Consider the following 15510-nt stretch of genomic DNA (forward strand, 5'->3'; position numbering starts at 1 on the left):
ACTCTATATTTTCAAAAATAAATTCACTTCACAAAGTAAAACATCAAATAATGTGTGTCACGTTTCGTGACGCAACAGCGATAAGGTAGGATGCAAGCGCAGGTTGAACAACAGTTTTATTTAAAGAGAGACAGGCAGACAAATCCAAAACGTGATCCAAAAACGTAATCCAGTAACATGCAAGGTTCAGGCGATCGGCAAACAGGCATAAACGAGGCAAGGCAAGAATCAACGTCATGGTCCTGGGTATATACAGGGTCATAAACATAAACAGCAGGGAGGGACTGGTAGCGGAGAAACCAGCGTGAACTTAACAAACGAAACTAAACATGACATGAACTATGAACTAAGACTAAGACTATCAATCAAAACGTGAAACTATGGACTGCGACTGTGGTTATCTATCGTAAGGACTCTAAACTAATCGACTATCTAACTCATTCAACATTCCGCATTGTGTGCTGGGAGGCGCGCGGTATATATGCGGAGATAATCAGCCTCGTAATGGCTGACGGCTGAGGAGGATTCAGACACACGTGAGCCTACAACCAATGACAGAACGGGGAGGAGACATGACAGAAACATAAACAAATGCACGTGTCGAAATGTCACGATTGTCCACAAGGGAAAAGCAGGTGCTCGCGCACCTGCTCGTGCACGCACGCTCACATGCTCCACAGCGCGCTGCTTAAAGGGGAACTCGTGACAGAACCCCCCCCCCAAGGGCACTACTCCCGGAGTGCCATGAAACATCCATCTCCATCGGTGGCCCCGGCCCCCTGGGCAGAATGTCCCAAGCAGAGCCTGGAGACCGCACGGCGTTCTTGGCAGAGCGACATCCTCAGCTGAACAGGTAGGCAGAGCGACGACCACAGCCGGGCAGACAGGCTGAGCTACGTCCTCGGCGGAGCATGAAAGTGGAGCGACGTCCTCGGCGGAGCATGAAGGCAGAGCGACGACCACAGCCGGGCAGGCAGGCTGAGCGAAGTCCTAAGCAGAGCATGAGGGCAGAGTGACGACCACAGCCGGGCAGGCAGGCTGAGCGACGTCCTCGGCAGAGCGACGACCACAGCAGGGCAGGCAGGCTGAGCGAAGTCCTCGGCGGAGCATGAAAGTGGAGCGACGTCTTCGGCTGAACAGGGAGGCTGAGCGACGACCTCAGCTGAACAGGAAGGCTGAGCGACGTCCACAGCTGAAGAGGGAGGCTGAGCGATGTCCACAGCTGAAGAGGGAGGCTGAGCGACGACCTCAGCTGAACAGGGAGGCTGAGCGACTTTGAGGTAGCTGAACAGTGGGGAATCCTTGAGACCGGTAGGAGATGGAGTGACGTCTCACGGAACGTGGAGGCAGAGCGACGTTCTCCACTGAACATGAAGGCTGGCGAGAGCCATAATAGGGGAGAGAGAGTGGGAATTGGTCTCCGCCCTGACCACAGACTCCCCCTCCTGTCGGTGTGGCATGGCGTAGTCCTTTGTGAACATTGCCGGTGGTGACCTGGTGCATGGTCTGTCCCGCCGCGGCAGCCCGAGTATGCGGCCATTCTGAGCGAGTAGTTCATCTGTCCTTCTTCCCTGCTCCAATAGTCCTCTATACCACTCCTCATATGCTGCAAACCAGGCGTCCATCTTGGTGATCTGCTGCTTCTGATAAATGGTCTTTCGTTCTGTCACGTATCAAGGTTGCAGCTCTGGAGTTGAGATCACCTCATAGATCTCAGGCTGGGGCTCTGAGGTCACCAGGTGAACCCTGGGCATGGGCAGAACTTGTGCAGCCGTGTCGGTAGACTCGGGCATGAGCAGAACTTGGGCGGCCGAGTCGGTAGTCGGTAGACTCGGGCCTGAGCAGAACTTGGCTGTGTGTATCGGCAGACTCGGGCGTGAGCAGAACTAGGCTGTGCGTGTTGGCAGACTCGAGCGTGAGCAGAACTTGGCTGTGCGTGTCGGCAGACTCGGGCTTTGGCAGAACTTGGGTGGTCGTGTAGGTAGTCTTGGGCGTGGGCTGAACTTGGGTGGTCGTGTCGGTAGATTTGGGCATGGGCTGAACTTGGGCGACCGGGTCGGTAGACTGGGCGTGGGCTGAACTTGGGCGACCGAGTCGGTAGACTTGGGTGTGACATCAGGAACTTGAGACTTGACTTGGACTTCCGAGACTGGAGCCTTGACTTGGACCTCAGGGACTTGAGATTTGACTTGGACTTGGACCTCAGGGACTTGAGATTTGACTTGGATTTCAAAGACTGGAGAATTGACTTGGACCTCAGGGACTTGAGACTTGACTTGGACCTCAGGGACTTGAGACTTGACTTGAACTTCAGAAGCTTGAGACTTGACTTGAACTTCAGAAGCTTGAGACTTGACTTGAACTTCAGTGACTGGAGACTTGACTTGGGCCTCAGGGACTTGGTTGTCCGTGTTAACATCAACTTGGTGGCTCATCCGCTCATAATGCATATGGAATGGAAGATCAGCACTGTTCACCACATTAACTCCCTTCAACAGCTCATCCAAGTTGTAGCTCTGCCCTGGTTCTCCAAACTCCCTCAGAAACAAGTCCAAAAACTGCCTACTGTCCTCCAGTACCCGGGGTCTCATGGCTGCTACTCGCTGTGCCCACTTGCGAGCTGGGCCAAAAAATCAGGACATCATGAACTTAATCCATTGTCCCACCCTTGGCTTCGGGTCAAACAGGCTTGAGAAGTAACTCTGGCAGTCTATCATAAAATAGTCCGGATAACCAAAGAAGCCATCATACCAATTGGGAAGGTCCATGAAAGTCCATTGCGAGAACTGCATAGAATCCAATGCGGGGATGATTGGCGTGGACCTCCAGGTTCTGCGTTCTCGTGCTGCATCCATAATAGGCGGAATGTTCTGTCACGTTTCGTGACACAACGGAGATAAGGTAGGATGCAAGCGCAGGTTGAACAACAGTATTATTTAAAAAGAGACAGGCAGACAAATCCAAAACGTGATCCAAAAACGTAATACAGTATCATGCAAGGTTCAGGTGATTGGCAAACAGGCATAAATGAGGCAAGGCAGGAATCAACATCGTGGTCTCGGGATACAGGGTCGATATACCAAACATGAAACATAAACAGCAGCGAGGGACTGGTAGCGGAGAAACCAGCGTGAACTTAACAAACGAAACTAAACATGACATGAACTATGAACTAAGTCTTAGTCTTAGTCTTAGTCTAAGACTAAGACTAAGACTAAGACTATGAATCGAAACGTGAAACTATGGCCTGAGACTGTGGTTACCTATCGTAAGGACTCTAAAGTAATCGACTATCTAACTCATTCAACATTCCGCGTTGTGTGCTGGGAGGCGTGCAGCATATATGCGGAGATAATCAGTCTCGTAATTGCTGACGGCTGAGGACGATTCAGACACATGTGAGACTACAACCAATGACAGAACGGGGAGGAGACATGACAGAAACATAAACAAATACATGTGTCGAAATGTCACGATTGTCCATAAGGGAAAAGCAGGTGCATGCGCACCTGCTCGTGCACACGCGCTCACATGCTCCACAGCGCGCTGCTTAAAGGGGAACTCATGACAATGTGTTAATAATATGTTTTCAATATAGTATAGGTTAGAATATTAATTAATTAATAGAATATTCAAATGACTCTTTTTTTTTGGCATTTTCCATACTTTCCATACTTTTTCGGAATTGGGTTTGTATATGTAGATATGTTAAACAACATATAACACAGCACATTTTGTATCAGACCACCCAATTTTTAGGCAAACAAAAATATTGGAAAATCTGACGGATAGGTGCTACTTGTTACCCAGGTGTGTCCTGTTAGATTGACAGTAAATAGCTCTGAACATCTACTTTTGGTTTTAGCCTTCAGTTTCACCTGTGCATTTGGAGTTACAAAGGATAAACCAACATGAGGATGGGTTCCCTCTTGAGTATGGTTGCTGTCATGGATGCTTCCTCATATCATCTCAAGGAGTTTTTCCTTGCCACCTTTGCATGCTCATTAGGAATAAAGTCATACATTTAAAATATATATCCTGAATTTATATATTTCTGTAAAGCTGCATTGGGACGATATGCATTGTTAAAAGCGTTATACAAATAAAACTGAATTGACATTAATTGAATTGAACATGAAGATCAGATATGGTCTGGTCTGCACTTATATAGTGCTTTTTTAACCTTAGCGGTTCCAAAGCACTTTATATTCACCCATAGACACACACACATCAATGGTAGCAGAGCTGCCATGCAAGGTGCTAACTTGCCATTGGGAGCAACTTGTTGTTCAGTGTCTTGCCCATGGACACTTCAGCATGTGGAGTCATGTGGGCCAGGAATCAAACCGCCAACCCTACAATTAGTGGACAACCCACTCTACCACCTGAGCCACAGCCGCCCAATATAGCTGTCTATGGCAGAAAAACACGCCATTTTGAAGCTAAGAAAGAGAGAAAATCAATCAGAGGCATTGCACATACATGGGGCATAGCCAATACAACAATTTGGAATGTCCTGAAAAGGAAAAAAAAGACTGGTGTACTGAGCAACAGACACCGAATGGATTGGCCAAGGAAAACAACAAGAGCTGATGACAGAAACATTGTGAGAGCTGTGAAGAAAAATCCAAAAACAATTGTCAGTGACATCAACAACCTGCACAGAGCAGGCTTGAAGGGATCACAATCTACCATTCGAAGATTTGAGAGCAGTAATATAGAGGCCATACCACAAGATGCAAACCACTAGTCAGCAGTAAAAATCAGAAGGCCAGATTGCAATTCCCAAAGAAATACAGAGATGAGCCACAAACATTCTGAGATTAATTAAGATTAAGATTAACTTCTACCAAAGTGATGGAAAGGCGATAGAGTGTGCAAGCAAAAGTATCTGTGTGTGTGTGTGTATTATATAGATATACACACACGCACACACACACACACACACACACACACACACACACACACACACCCTCATTAGCAAGTCAGTGTGCGGGTGTGTGTACATGCACCAAAGTTTAGTTTAATGCAAAAGAGAATTATTTTGGGTTTAATATTTGCTTTTGGGATAGAAACTGATCACTGAGGTGTTTTTGAATTGTTTTAGAATTTCTAAGAAAATGGCTCATGTTCAAGTATGTTGAAGCAATTGGGAAAAACTATAAATATAATATTTCTGACTCTGCTTTCCTCCCCCAGTCAAAAGACATGCATGGTAGGCTGATTGGCTAAGTGTCTGTAGTGTATGAATGGGTGTGTGAATGTGTACGTGATTGTGCCCTGCGATGGATTGGCACCCTGTCCAGGGTGTACCCCGCCTACACTCCACGTTCCCCACAACCCAGTAGGACAAGCAATATAGAAAATGGATGGATGGATATTTCTGATTTTTCACATTTGCTGTTGTGTTCCTGAATTTGCTCTTGTGTTTTTTTTTTTTTTTTGTTTTGTTTTTTGTTATGTTTCTGAATTTGCCGTGTTGTTTTGGTTTTGCTGTTCCATTTTCAGATTTCTTGTTGTGTTTATGAATTTCCTGTTCGTTTATTAATGTGTTTTGCACTTATAGCCCACCCCATTACAGTTAAAGCAATGCTTAATGAAAGCATGGAATTAGTCAAAAAGAAAACATCTGTCCAGTCATTGTGGGCGGATTCTGACAAAAAGACTATTTTAATTCTCTGACAAATGCATCCCACCCATCCTGTCTTATTCTCATTGCTTGCGCAGAAGGTCCTGGTGATTTTTTCCCCATGGGTTTTGGCTGCATATCTGTGATTGATTAATTGAGAAAGATTAGTTATTTAAATAAATAGGAAAATGTTTGCATCATACTCCAACCATACTTGAAAACATAGGGTAATATCTATTAAATCCAGGACTCTCTGAGAAGAACTGGGCTGGTAGCAAAGATAATGTCTACAATCTGGTATCTTCTCCACTCACTGTTAATCCCGCACAAAATATAAGTTTATTTATAGTGCTACCAATTTTACAGCCTTTGTAGTTGTCTAAATATGTATTTTAGTCAGTATCATAAACAGAAAATCACAACACACACAAGCTACAAGTGACTAATGTTAACCTGTGTGGTCTTATATATTAGGCAGATTATAACACTGTTCTAAATGTCAGAAAATATGCAATTTGCATTCATGTCACAGCCAGAACTACATTGGATATAAAAGGTCTAAGCACCCATGTTAAAATGAGAAGTTTTTGTGATGAAAAAAATTAAACCACGACGTTAAATCATGTCAGAACATTTCCCACCCTCAATGTGATCAACAAAAACATGGATTGTGTGCTGATTATTTATTTATATAGACTGATTTGTTTTATTTATGATTAATGATGCATGAATATTAATGATGTATGAATATTAAAAATAAATGATGAAAATTGAGGTTAAGAAAACCTCAGGGGAACGTTAAGAGAACATCATGGGAACGTTCTACAAACCTAAAAAAAAAAAAAAAAAAACTTTATATATTTCCTAAAAGAAAGATTTCTTGGCTTACCAAAAACAAATCTTAAAAATGTATGTTCTGGGAACACTATGAGAACCAAAACTTGTTAGCTGGGCAGTTGTACATTTGTATTGTGTTAAGATCCGTTTCAGTCTGTTTTTGTTGTTGTTGTTGTTGTTGTTGTTGTTTTGCTAGACAAACTTTATGTTTTTATTATAATGTATTTATTGCAGCAATAATATAAAATGGATTCTATACTAATACTGTTAGGTTAATGAATTTATGTTTTTAGTTTTAAATGTTTGTTAAGTAAGTCAACTGAAAATATCTATATTTTTTATTCAGGGTTAATAGATAGAGGGGTATATAGCTCTATATTACAGCACTAATATTTTTTATATGAGCCAACATGTGATATAACAAGCAATAGCAATATTTAGGGACGGTATAGGAGAATCATTAAATTAAATGTTGAACTCTGGCCTATACTGTACGTAAATCAGACATATCGCCAACGTATGAACATCTAAATGAATAAATGTAAATGGAATGGCCAAGTCAGTAGTGTAATTTTCCCCTCTTTCAATCTTCTTTGTATAGTGCCACACCACTATCATGGTATTAGGGCTACATATTCTGTAATAATAAATGAGGCCTAATTAAAGTTATGCGTTATAATTTTGAATTTTGATTAACAAAATCACAAAAAGCAATGTTTTGTGACTGAACTCCTTAAGAACTAATTTCTTCCTTTACACGTCCCTAATACCCCGCCCGTTCACTGGATGACGAATCAAGCCAAACTTGTTTAATTTTTAGAATAAGGGAGCAGCAGTCTCACATCAACAGCCTGATATCTGAGTGTTACTCAATGTGCGTGAAGAGCTATAAATAGAACAGAAGAGGGAACATTGAGAAAAAGATTTATTTTATTTATGTTTTTATTTTTATTTATTTTTTTTATTTTAAATTTTTTGAAGGAAAGTAAAACAGAAATGCGGGCATACAACAAGTAGCCAGAAGTCAATCTATTCAGGTGACATCCACCACGAAATGTAGTAAATCGGTGTAACATCAATATTGTAGCCTAATAAACACAAACCATCCCTTTAAATAAATAGATTTTAATTTACTTTACACTTTATGTGTGGTGCTGCATGGACGAGGGAAGTAGTGCTGAAAGAGCTGATATGGGCAAATAATAGGCAGTACATCATCATCATCATCATCATCATCATCATCATCATCATCATAATAATAATAATAATAATAATAATAATAATAATAACAACAACAACAACAACAACAACAACAATAATAATAATAATAACAATAATAATAATAACTCATCATCATCATCATCATCATCATCATCATCATCATCATCATCATATGTAGATAATTAAATATACAAACTTTCAAATTGAGTACTTTCAGTAAACTAGTTTTTAAAATGTATGCCAGAGAAAGTACTCCTAACCTACAACAGCAATTTGCCAACAATTACTATTTTGAATTTATGAATGAACAGATTTAAATGTATTGATGAATGGATGAAATGAAAGTTGCACGGACAAATCATTTAAGAGATGTTCGTCTTATGCAGGTGACTCGGGATGGGTCGATGACGTTAACGGTACCAAACCTGCTCAAGAGTTATGAAGGCAAACTCTGCATAGTTTTGATTATGATGACAGATCTGATGATTTTTCAGCTTGATATATGAGGATAGGTTCCACTGACGTAGGCTTCTGTACGCATATCATTCTGTGTCACCACACGCAGAAGTCTCGTTTTCAACTTTTTTTTTTCTCTCTCTCGAAGGCGTGTAGGCTTGTACGTGCCTTTATAAACCGCTGAAGCTTGTCACCAGTGCACATTACCACAAAGGGAGAAATCGAGTCAGAAGTCCTAAAGAAACCTGCTTTTTTTCAATTACTGCTTACAGGGTAAGTAACTTCACGATGTTTTTTTCTTTTTCAGATCTTGACTATCAGAGTCTTAACATTTTGATTTCTTTCCGTTTTCCCGTTTTAGTTCCCCTTTCCCCTATTTACATCATATAGATAAGCGTATATTTTCTTTTGAATTATTTGAACGACAACATTGATCAGACTGAACTGTAATAAAGTTGTTTTAAAAAAAAAAATGTCTGATACATCCTGTAGCGATAACAGGTAATACGATTTAATCTTACTGACTAATTAATTGTTTGGTTTGGTTATTTGTGCTCGCGCACTAATTAGTGCACAAAACTATGTACTAAGGACTAAGCACTTTTAAGGTCAACGTAATTGGGTATTTTCCTATTGAAATATCTAATTACAAATTACTGTTACACTTTAAAACTGGCCTATCCTCCTTGCTAAAATCTCAACATTTGTGTTCTCTGTTAAATATTTTTTTCATGACATGATTTTTTTTTTTTTTTTGTAGTGACTGTGAGATAAAATGGACATCAAACCACTTTTTCGGAAACTAGGCATAGGTGTACGAATCTTCTTTACATTTCTTTTTGCCCTCCTAGTACTTGGACTGGTACTATGGGCTTACATTGCCCATGTAAATCTTTTAGCATCCCAGTATGGCATTATGGCCTTTGGCTTTTATGGTCTTCTGCTATGTTTTCATCTACTGGTCCAGAGTATTTTTGCCTTTGTGGAGCACCGGCGGATGCGTACCCGAAAAGAAGCTTGTTCCTACTCCAAGACTGTTGGTTTTACCATCTCAGCTTACCAGGAAGACCCAAAGTACCTTCGGGACTGCTTAGAATCAGTTAAGGCACTGTGTTATCCACCTGAGTTGCTCCGGATTGTCATGGTGGTGGATGGTAATACAGAAGAAGACCGCTACATGATGGAGATGTTCCAGGAAATTTTTGCAGATCAGGATCCCAGCTGCTATGTGTGGCAGAACAATTACCACACACACCCAGCTGGGATGGATCCCCAGGAAGATACCCAGCGCAGGAAGGTGGAAGAGATTATAAGAACCAAGCGATGTGTTTGTATTATGCAAAAGTGGGGAGGAAAGAGAGAAGTGATGTACACAGCATTCAAGGCACTGGGATCTTCAGTGGACTACATACAGGTAACTGGTGTTTAGATAAGTTTATATCAATAAATGATTTTACACAGAATGAGAGTATGTGTTATATTGTCACTTGTTTCTAGTACAGAAGTTGATCTTTTCTCTTTTTCCATTCCTCTTCTGCTGCATTTTATTCCTCAGGTGTGCGATTCAGACACAAAGCTGGATCCCCTGGCAACAGTAGAACTGGTCAAGGTGCTTGAGAGTAACGCAAGATATGGTGCTGTGGGTGGCGATGTGATGATCCTTAACCTGAAAGACTCATACATCAGCTTCATGAGCAGTCTGCGATACTGGATGGCTTTTAATGTTGAGAGAGCATGCCAGTCATTTTTTGACTGCGTCTCTTGCATTAGTGGCCCCTTAGGTAAATGACAAGGATTGTGTGAAGTATTAATTAGTAATGAGTAATAAGTTATTATATAATCAATTAAAAGTACTTAGACCTTAAATCCAATTTTAAATACATAATTAAGATTCATGTAGACAAAAAAAGAACTTCATAGCATATTAAAATATTATATTTAGGCCTCATTGTTCTCCTTTCTCTCTTGTTCAGGGCTGTATAGGAATGACCTACTGCAACAGTTTTTGGAAGCTTGGTACAACCAAACATTTCTTGGCAGACACTGCACTTTTGGAGATGATCGTCATCTTACGAATCGCATGCTGAGCATGGGCTATGCTACCAAGTAAGTACTGTACTTGACCTCTTGCTTCCATTAGACAATTAGATAATTGTATGAACTGACATTCAATTAATTTAACCCACACAGTAATCTCTGACATGCATACAATAATTCAGCAGTAACATATTTTTATTTTTCTTGTCTCATCAGGTACACAGCTCGCTCAAAGTGCTATACAGAGACACCGTCCCAGTTCCTCCGTTGGTTGAACCAGCAGATGCGGTGGACCAAGTCATATTTTCGTGAGTGGCTCTACAATGCTATGTGGTGGCACAAGCATAACCTTTGGATGACCTATGAGTCCATTGTGGCTGGAATCTTCCCCTTCTTTGTAACAGCCACCATGATCCGACTGTTCTGGATGGGTACGCTTTGGAATATCCTGTGGGTCCTTTGCTGCATTCAACTGATTGGGCTGATTAAGGCAGCCTATGCCTGCATCTTGCGACAAAACTTTGTGATGATGTTCATGTCTCTCTATTCTGCCCTGTACATGACAAGTCTGCTGCCCACTAAGTATTTTGCTATGATTACCATAAATAAGAGCAGTTGGGGCACTTCTGGCCGCCGTAAGCTAGTGGGAAATTACATGCCTCTCCTTCCCCTGTCAATATGGGCAGCCATCCTGCTGAGTGGTTTAAGCTACACAATCTATAGGGAAAGCAAGCAGGACTGGAACTCAGCTGCAAAAAAAGAGGAGATCAAATATTTGATCTATGGTGCTGTGGCATATGTCAGTTACTGGTTTATAATGGTCTTCGTATACTGGATGTGGGTTCGTAGACTGTGCCGAAAACGTTCTCAGGGTTACAATGTGAATGTGTAGTATAATTTTCATGTGCCTGCTTTATTTATTTATTTATGTATGTATTTATTTATTTATTTATTCATAGTTTGTTTGTTTGTTTGTTCACTTGTGTGCACAATGTTTATTTATGTTTTTGTTGATTTGTTATGCTTTTTATGGACTGTTTATAACATATTAATATAATTTGTAAAGCATCTTGCAATATGAAAAAATTCCAGTGTTATAGAATTTACTCTGTGTTATACAAACTGTGTGAAAGATCAAATTACTTTGTGTTTGAAATGTTGACTGAAACATTATTTATATTAGTGCACTGTGGCACCTATTTACTATTTCAAATATGTACCCTTGTCCTTTAACAATCTAGTTATGCTGATAAGAGTTGTAATGTACTTGAGGCAAACTGTAGTCAGTAGATTCTGTTTAGCAATGCAAAATTTTCATTAAATTTTTATTTCTTTCATTCTGTGACATTATTTTGGTGTACATATGACAGTTGCTGAAAGATCACATCTATTAATGACAATTGGATGGTTTGAGATAAGGTTACAAGTGTCATGTCACAGCAAACCAGTGACTACATTTCCCATCCTGCACAATGGCCTACAAACATGGCCACCATGGACTACACTTCCCACATGCAATCACATGTTTACCTTCTTCAATACTAATCACACACACCTGTTTCCAATTACGCACACACACCACAGTATTATAAGAGACTGCTCAAACACTATGACTTTGTGTAGTATTGAGTTAACGCTTAGCCAAGCAGTTGTTCTTTGTTCTCGTCTCGTTTCATGTTTATTGACCTCGTTTCCCGACTCTGATTCAAGCCTCACCCTATTTATGCCTGTTTGCTGATCGCCTGACCCATTGCCTGTTTTGACCACACTTCTGTCTAATGATTTGGATTTGTCTGCCTTAATCTCCTTTAATAAAACTTCTTTACCTGCACTTGCTTCTGCCTCAGCCACTGCTACATGACAACAAGGCCTAAGGTTACAAGAAAAAAACTGCAATATCCCTCCATCAATCTTCTATACCGCTTATCCTTTTCAGGGTCACAGGGAAACCTGGAGCCTATCCCAGGGAGCACTGGGCACAAGGCAGGGTACACCCTGGACAGGGTGCCAATCCATCACAGGGCACAATCACATACACATTCACCCACAACGGAAACTTTGGACATGCCAATCAGCCTAATATGCATGTCTTTGGACTGGGGGAGGAAACCGGAGTACCCGGAGGAAACCCCCGCAGCACGTGGAGAACATGGGCTAAGGTGGGAACATGTACACACAGGGCCAAGGTGGGACTCAAACCCCCAACCCTGGAGGTGTGAGGCGAACGTGCTAACCAATAAGCCACCGTGCACCCCAAAAATTGCAATATTTCAAGAATAAAGTCATAGTAATATGACAAAATGGTGCATGTCTTAAAATGAGAGATGGTGAAAGTTTAGAATTTCAGCTTTTATTTCTTTGAATTTACAACCCCAATTCTGAAAAGTTGGGACTATGGAAAATGCTAATAAAAATAAAGAGGAGTAATTTGTGAATGTACTTTGTCTTGTATTTAAACAAAAAATGTATCAAGACCAGATATTTGATATTTTACTAAATCAACTACATAGCTGTTTTTTTTAAAAAATGTATTTTGAAATTGATGCATGCAACACATTCCAAAAAAGTTGGGACAGGGACAATTTAGGACTAGCGATGTGACAAGTTGAAATAAGAAGGTGATGTGAAACAGGTGAGGCAATAATCTAATCATAGTATCTAAGGAACCTCCAAAAAACCGGTTTGGACCTTGAAGAGCAAGGATGGGTTGAGGCTCGCCAATCTGGCAACAGATGTGTCAGCGAATAATCCAACACTTTTAGAACAACATTCCCCAACGACAAATCGGCAGGATTTGGGGCATTTCAACTTGTTCAGTGCACAATAAAAGATTCAAGGGATCCAATCAAATCTTGGTGCATAAAGGGCAAGGCCGAAGACCACCTCTGAATGTGTGTGATCTTTAATCCCTCAGATGTCACTGTCTTAAAAACTGTCCTGAGTCTGTAATGGATATCCTGACATGGGTTCTGGAATACTTTGGCTTGGTCTCATCTGAGATGGACAGTAGCACAGTGGAATCATGTTTTGTGGTCTGATGAGTCAACATTTCAAGTGGTTTTTTGACAAAACAGCTGTCATGTTCTCCTGGCCAAAGAGGAAAAGGACCATCCAAGCTATTATCAGAGGCAATGCAGTCCACAGCCATAGCCTCTATGCACGCTCACCCCGCAAGACTCCATTACTAAAGAAAAGGCATGTCAATGCTCGTTTAATGTTTGCTACAACTCATTTGGACAAGCCTATGAAATACTGAGAGAGTGTAGTCTGGACAGCCGAGAGCAAAATTGAACGTTTTGACTGTCATACTACAGACCATGTTTGGAGAAGAAATGGCACTGCACATCACCCTAAAAACACTATACGAACAGTGAAGTCCTTCATATAATTGAAGGAATGATGAATGGAGCCCTTTACCAGGTGATTCTTGAGAAGAGTCAGCTGTCATCCACCAGGATGATGAAGATGAGACATGGGTGGACCTTCCAGCAGGACAACAATCCAAAGCATACAGCAAAGGAAACTCTCAGTTGGTTTCAGAGAAAAAAAAAATTAAGGTGTTAGAATGACCCAGTCAATCACCTGACTTGAATCCAATTGAACAAGATTTAAAGACAATATGTTTTTAAGAATGGGCCAAAATCACACATTAATAATGCAGCCAATTAATTTCTTCATACAGGAAGTGTCTTGAAGCTGTCATTAAAAACAAAGGTTTCTCCACTAAGTATTAAATAAATTTCTGTTAGTGTGTTCAATACTTTTTTCCTGTGTCACTCGTCTTTATTAGCCACAACTTCATTTATGACCGTTAATGTTTGAATTTCTTTATATGTGTGGATTTCTTGAGATAATACTAAAGTCTGGTGAAAATTTCATGTCAATAGCCTCATAGGAAATATATTTTCTAAAAAAAAAATGTTTATGCCTTCAATACCTATTTCCCCTGCTGTACATGTTTGCACCTATTTACCCTCATTAGCAAGTCAGTGTGCTGGTGTGTTAATTATTAAGTTCATTATTTTGGGTTTAATGTTTGCTTTTGGGATGTAAGCCGATTAGTGAGGTGTTTTGGGATTGTTTTTTAACTTCTGAGAAAATGGCGCATGTTCAAGTATGTTGAATCAAAATGTTGAATATAATGATATTTCTGACACCGGTTTCCTCCTCGAGTCCAAAGACATGCATGGTAGGCTGATTGGCATGTCCAAAGTGTCCGTAGTGTATGAATGGGTGTGTGAATGTGCCTTGCGATGGCTTGACACCCTTGTACCCCATGCTCCCTGGGATAGGTTTCAGGTTCCCCAGGACCCTGTGGCATAAGCAGCATAGAAAATGGATGGATGGATGGATATTTCTGATTTTGCTGTTGTGTTCCTGGATTTGCTCTTGTGTTTTGAATTTTTTTGTTAGGTTTCTGTATTTGCTGGTGTGGTTTTGGTTTTGCTGTTCCATTTTCAGATTTCTTGTTGTGTTTATGAATTTCCTGTTCGTTTATTAATGTGTTTTGCACTTATAGACCACCCCATTACAGTTAAAGCAATACTTAATGACAGCATGGAATTAGTCAAAAGGAAAACATCTGTCCAGTCATTTTGGGTGGATTCTGACAAATAGAGTATTTTAATCCTCTGACAAATGCAGCTCACCCATCCTGTCTTATTCTCATTGCTTGCGTCAGAAGGTCATGGTGATTTTTCCATTGGGTTTGGGCTGCATATCTGTAATTGGTCGATTGAAGAAGATTAGTTATTTAAATAAAAAGGAAAATGTTTGCATCATACACTCCAACCATACTTGAAAACATAGGGTAATATCTATTAAATCCAGGACTCTCCGAGAAGAACTGGGCTGGTAGCAAAGATAATGTCTACTATCTGATATCTTCTGCATTCATTTTTAATTCCCCACAAAATATAAGTTTATTATAGTGCTACCAGTTTTACAGCCTTTGTAGTTGTCTAAATATATATTTTAGTCAGTATCATAAACCGAAACCACCACAACACACACAAGCTACAAGTGACTGATGTCAACCCGTGTGGTCTTATATATTAGACAGATGGTAACACTGTCCTAAATGTCAGAAAATATGCAATTTGCATTCATGCATATAGCCAGAACTATATTGGATATAAAAGGTCTACACACCACTGTTAAAATGAGAAGTTTTTGTGATTAAAAAAATTCAACCACAACGTTAAATCATATCAAAACATTTCCCACCTTCAATGTGAAATTACAGTGTATAGAAATTAAGTGAAAAAACAAATTAGAAACATTTTAGGGACAAACAGTGAAAATAAAAAAAGTTACAATAACCTTGTTGC

General features: G+C 40.4%; 1 protein-coding gene across 1 annotated transcript; it reads left to right on the forward strand.

The window, feature by feature from the left end:
* The first annotated feature begins 8088 nt into the window (after positions 1–8088).
* Positions 8089–11517, forward strand: LOC108265336 (hyaluronan synthase 1). Its single transcript, XM_017467546.3, has 5 exons — positions 8089–8416; positions 8904–9557; positions 9699–9924; positions 10117–10249; positions 10397–11517. The coding sequence occupies exons 2-5, from the start codon at positions 8919–8921 to the stop codon at positions 11070–11072; spliced, it is 1674 nt and encodes a 557-aa protein (XP_017323035.1). The 5' UTR covers positions 8089–8416; positions 8904–8918; the 3' UTR covers positions 11073–11517.
* The last annotated feature ends 3993 nt before the right edge of the window (positions 11518–15510 follow it).

Source organism: Ictalurus punctatus, chromosome 1 (genome assembly GCF_001660625.3).
Source record: "Ictalurus punctatus breed USDA103 chromosome 1, Coco_2.0, whole genome shotgun sequence".
Taxonomy (NCBI): Eukaryota; Metazoa; Chordata; class Actinopteri; order Siluriformes; family Ictaluridae; genus Ictalurus; species Ictalurus punctatus.

Coding starts and splice junctions, on each gene's coding strand:
- LOC108265336 (XM_017467546.3), top strand. CDS start 8,919: ATGGACATCAAACCACTTTTTCGGAAACTAGGCATAGGTGTACGAATC. Junction 9,925..10,116: donor TTGCATTAGTGGCCCCTTAG/GTAAATGACAAG, acceptor TCTCTTGTTCAG/GGCTGTATAGGAATGACCTA. Junction 10,250..10,396: donor AGCATGGGCTATGCTACCAA/GTAAGTACTGTA, acceptor TTGTCTCATCAG/GTACACAGCTCGCTCAAAGT.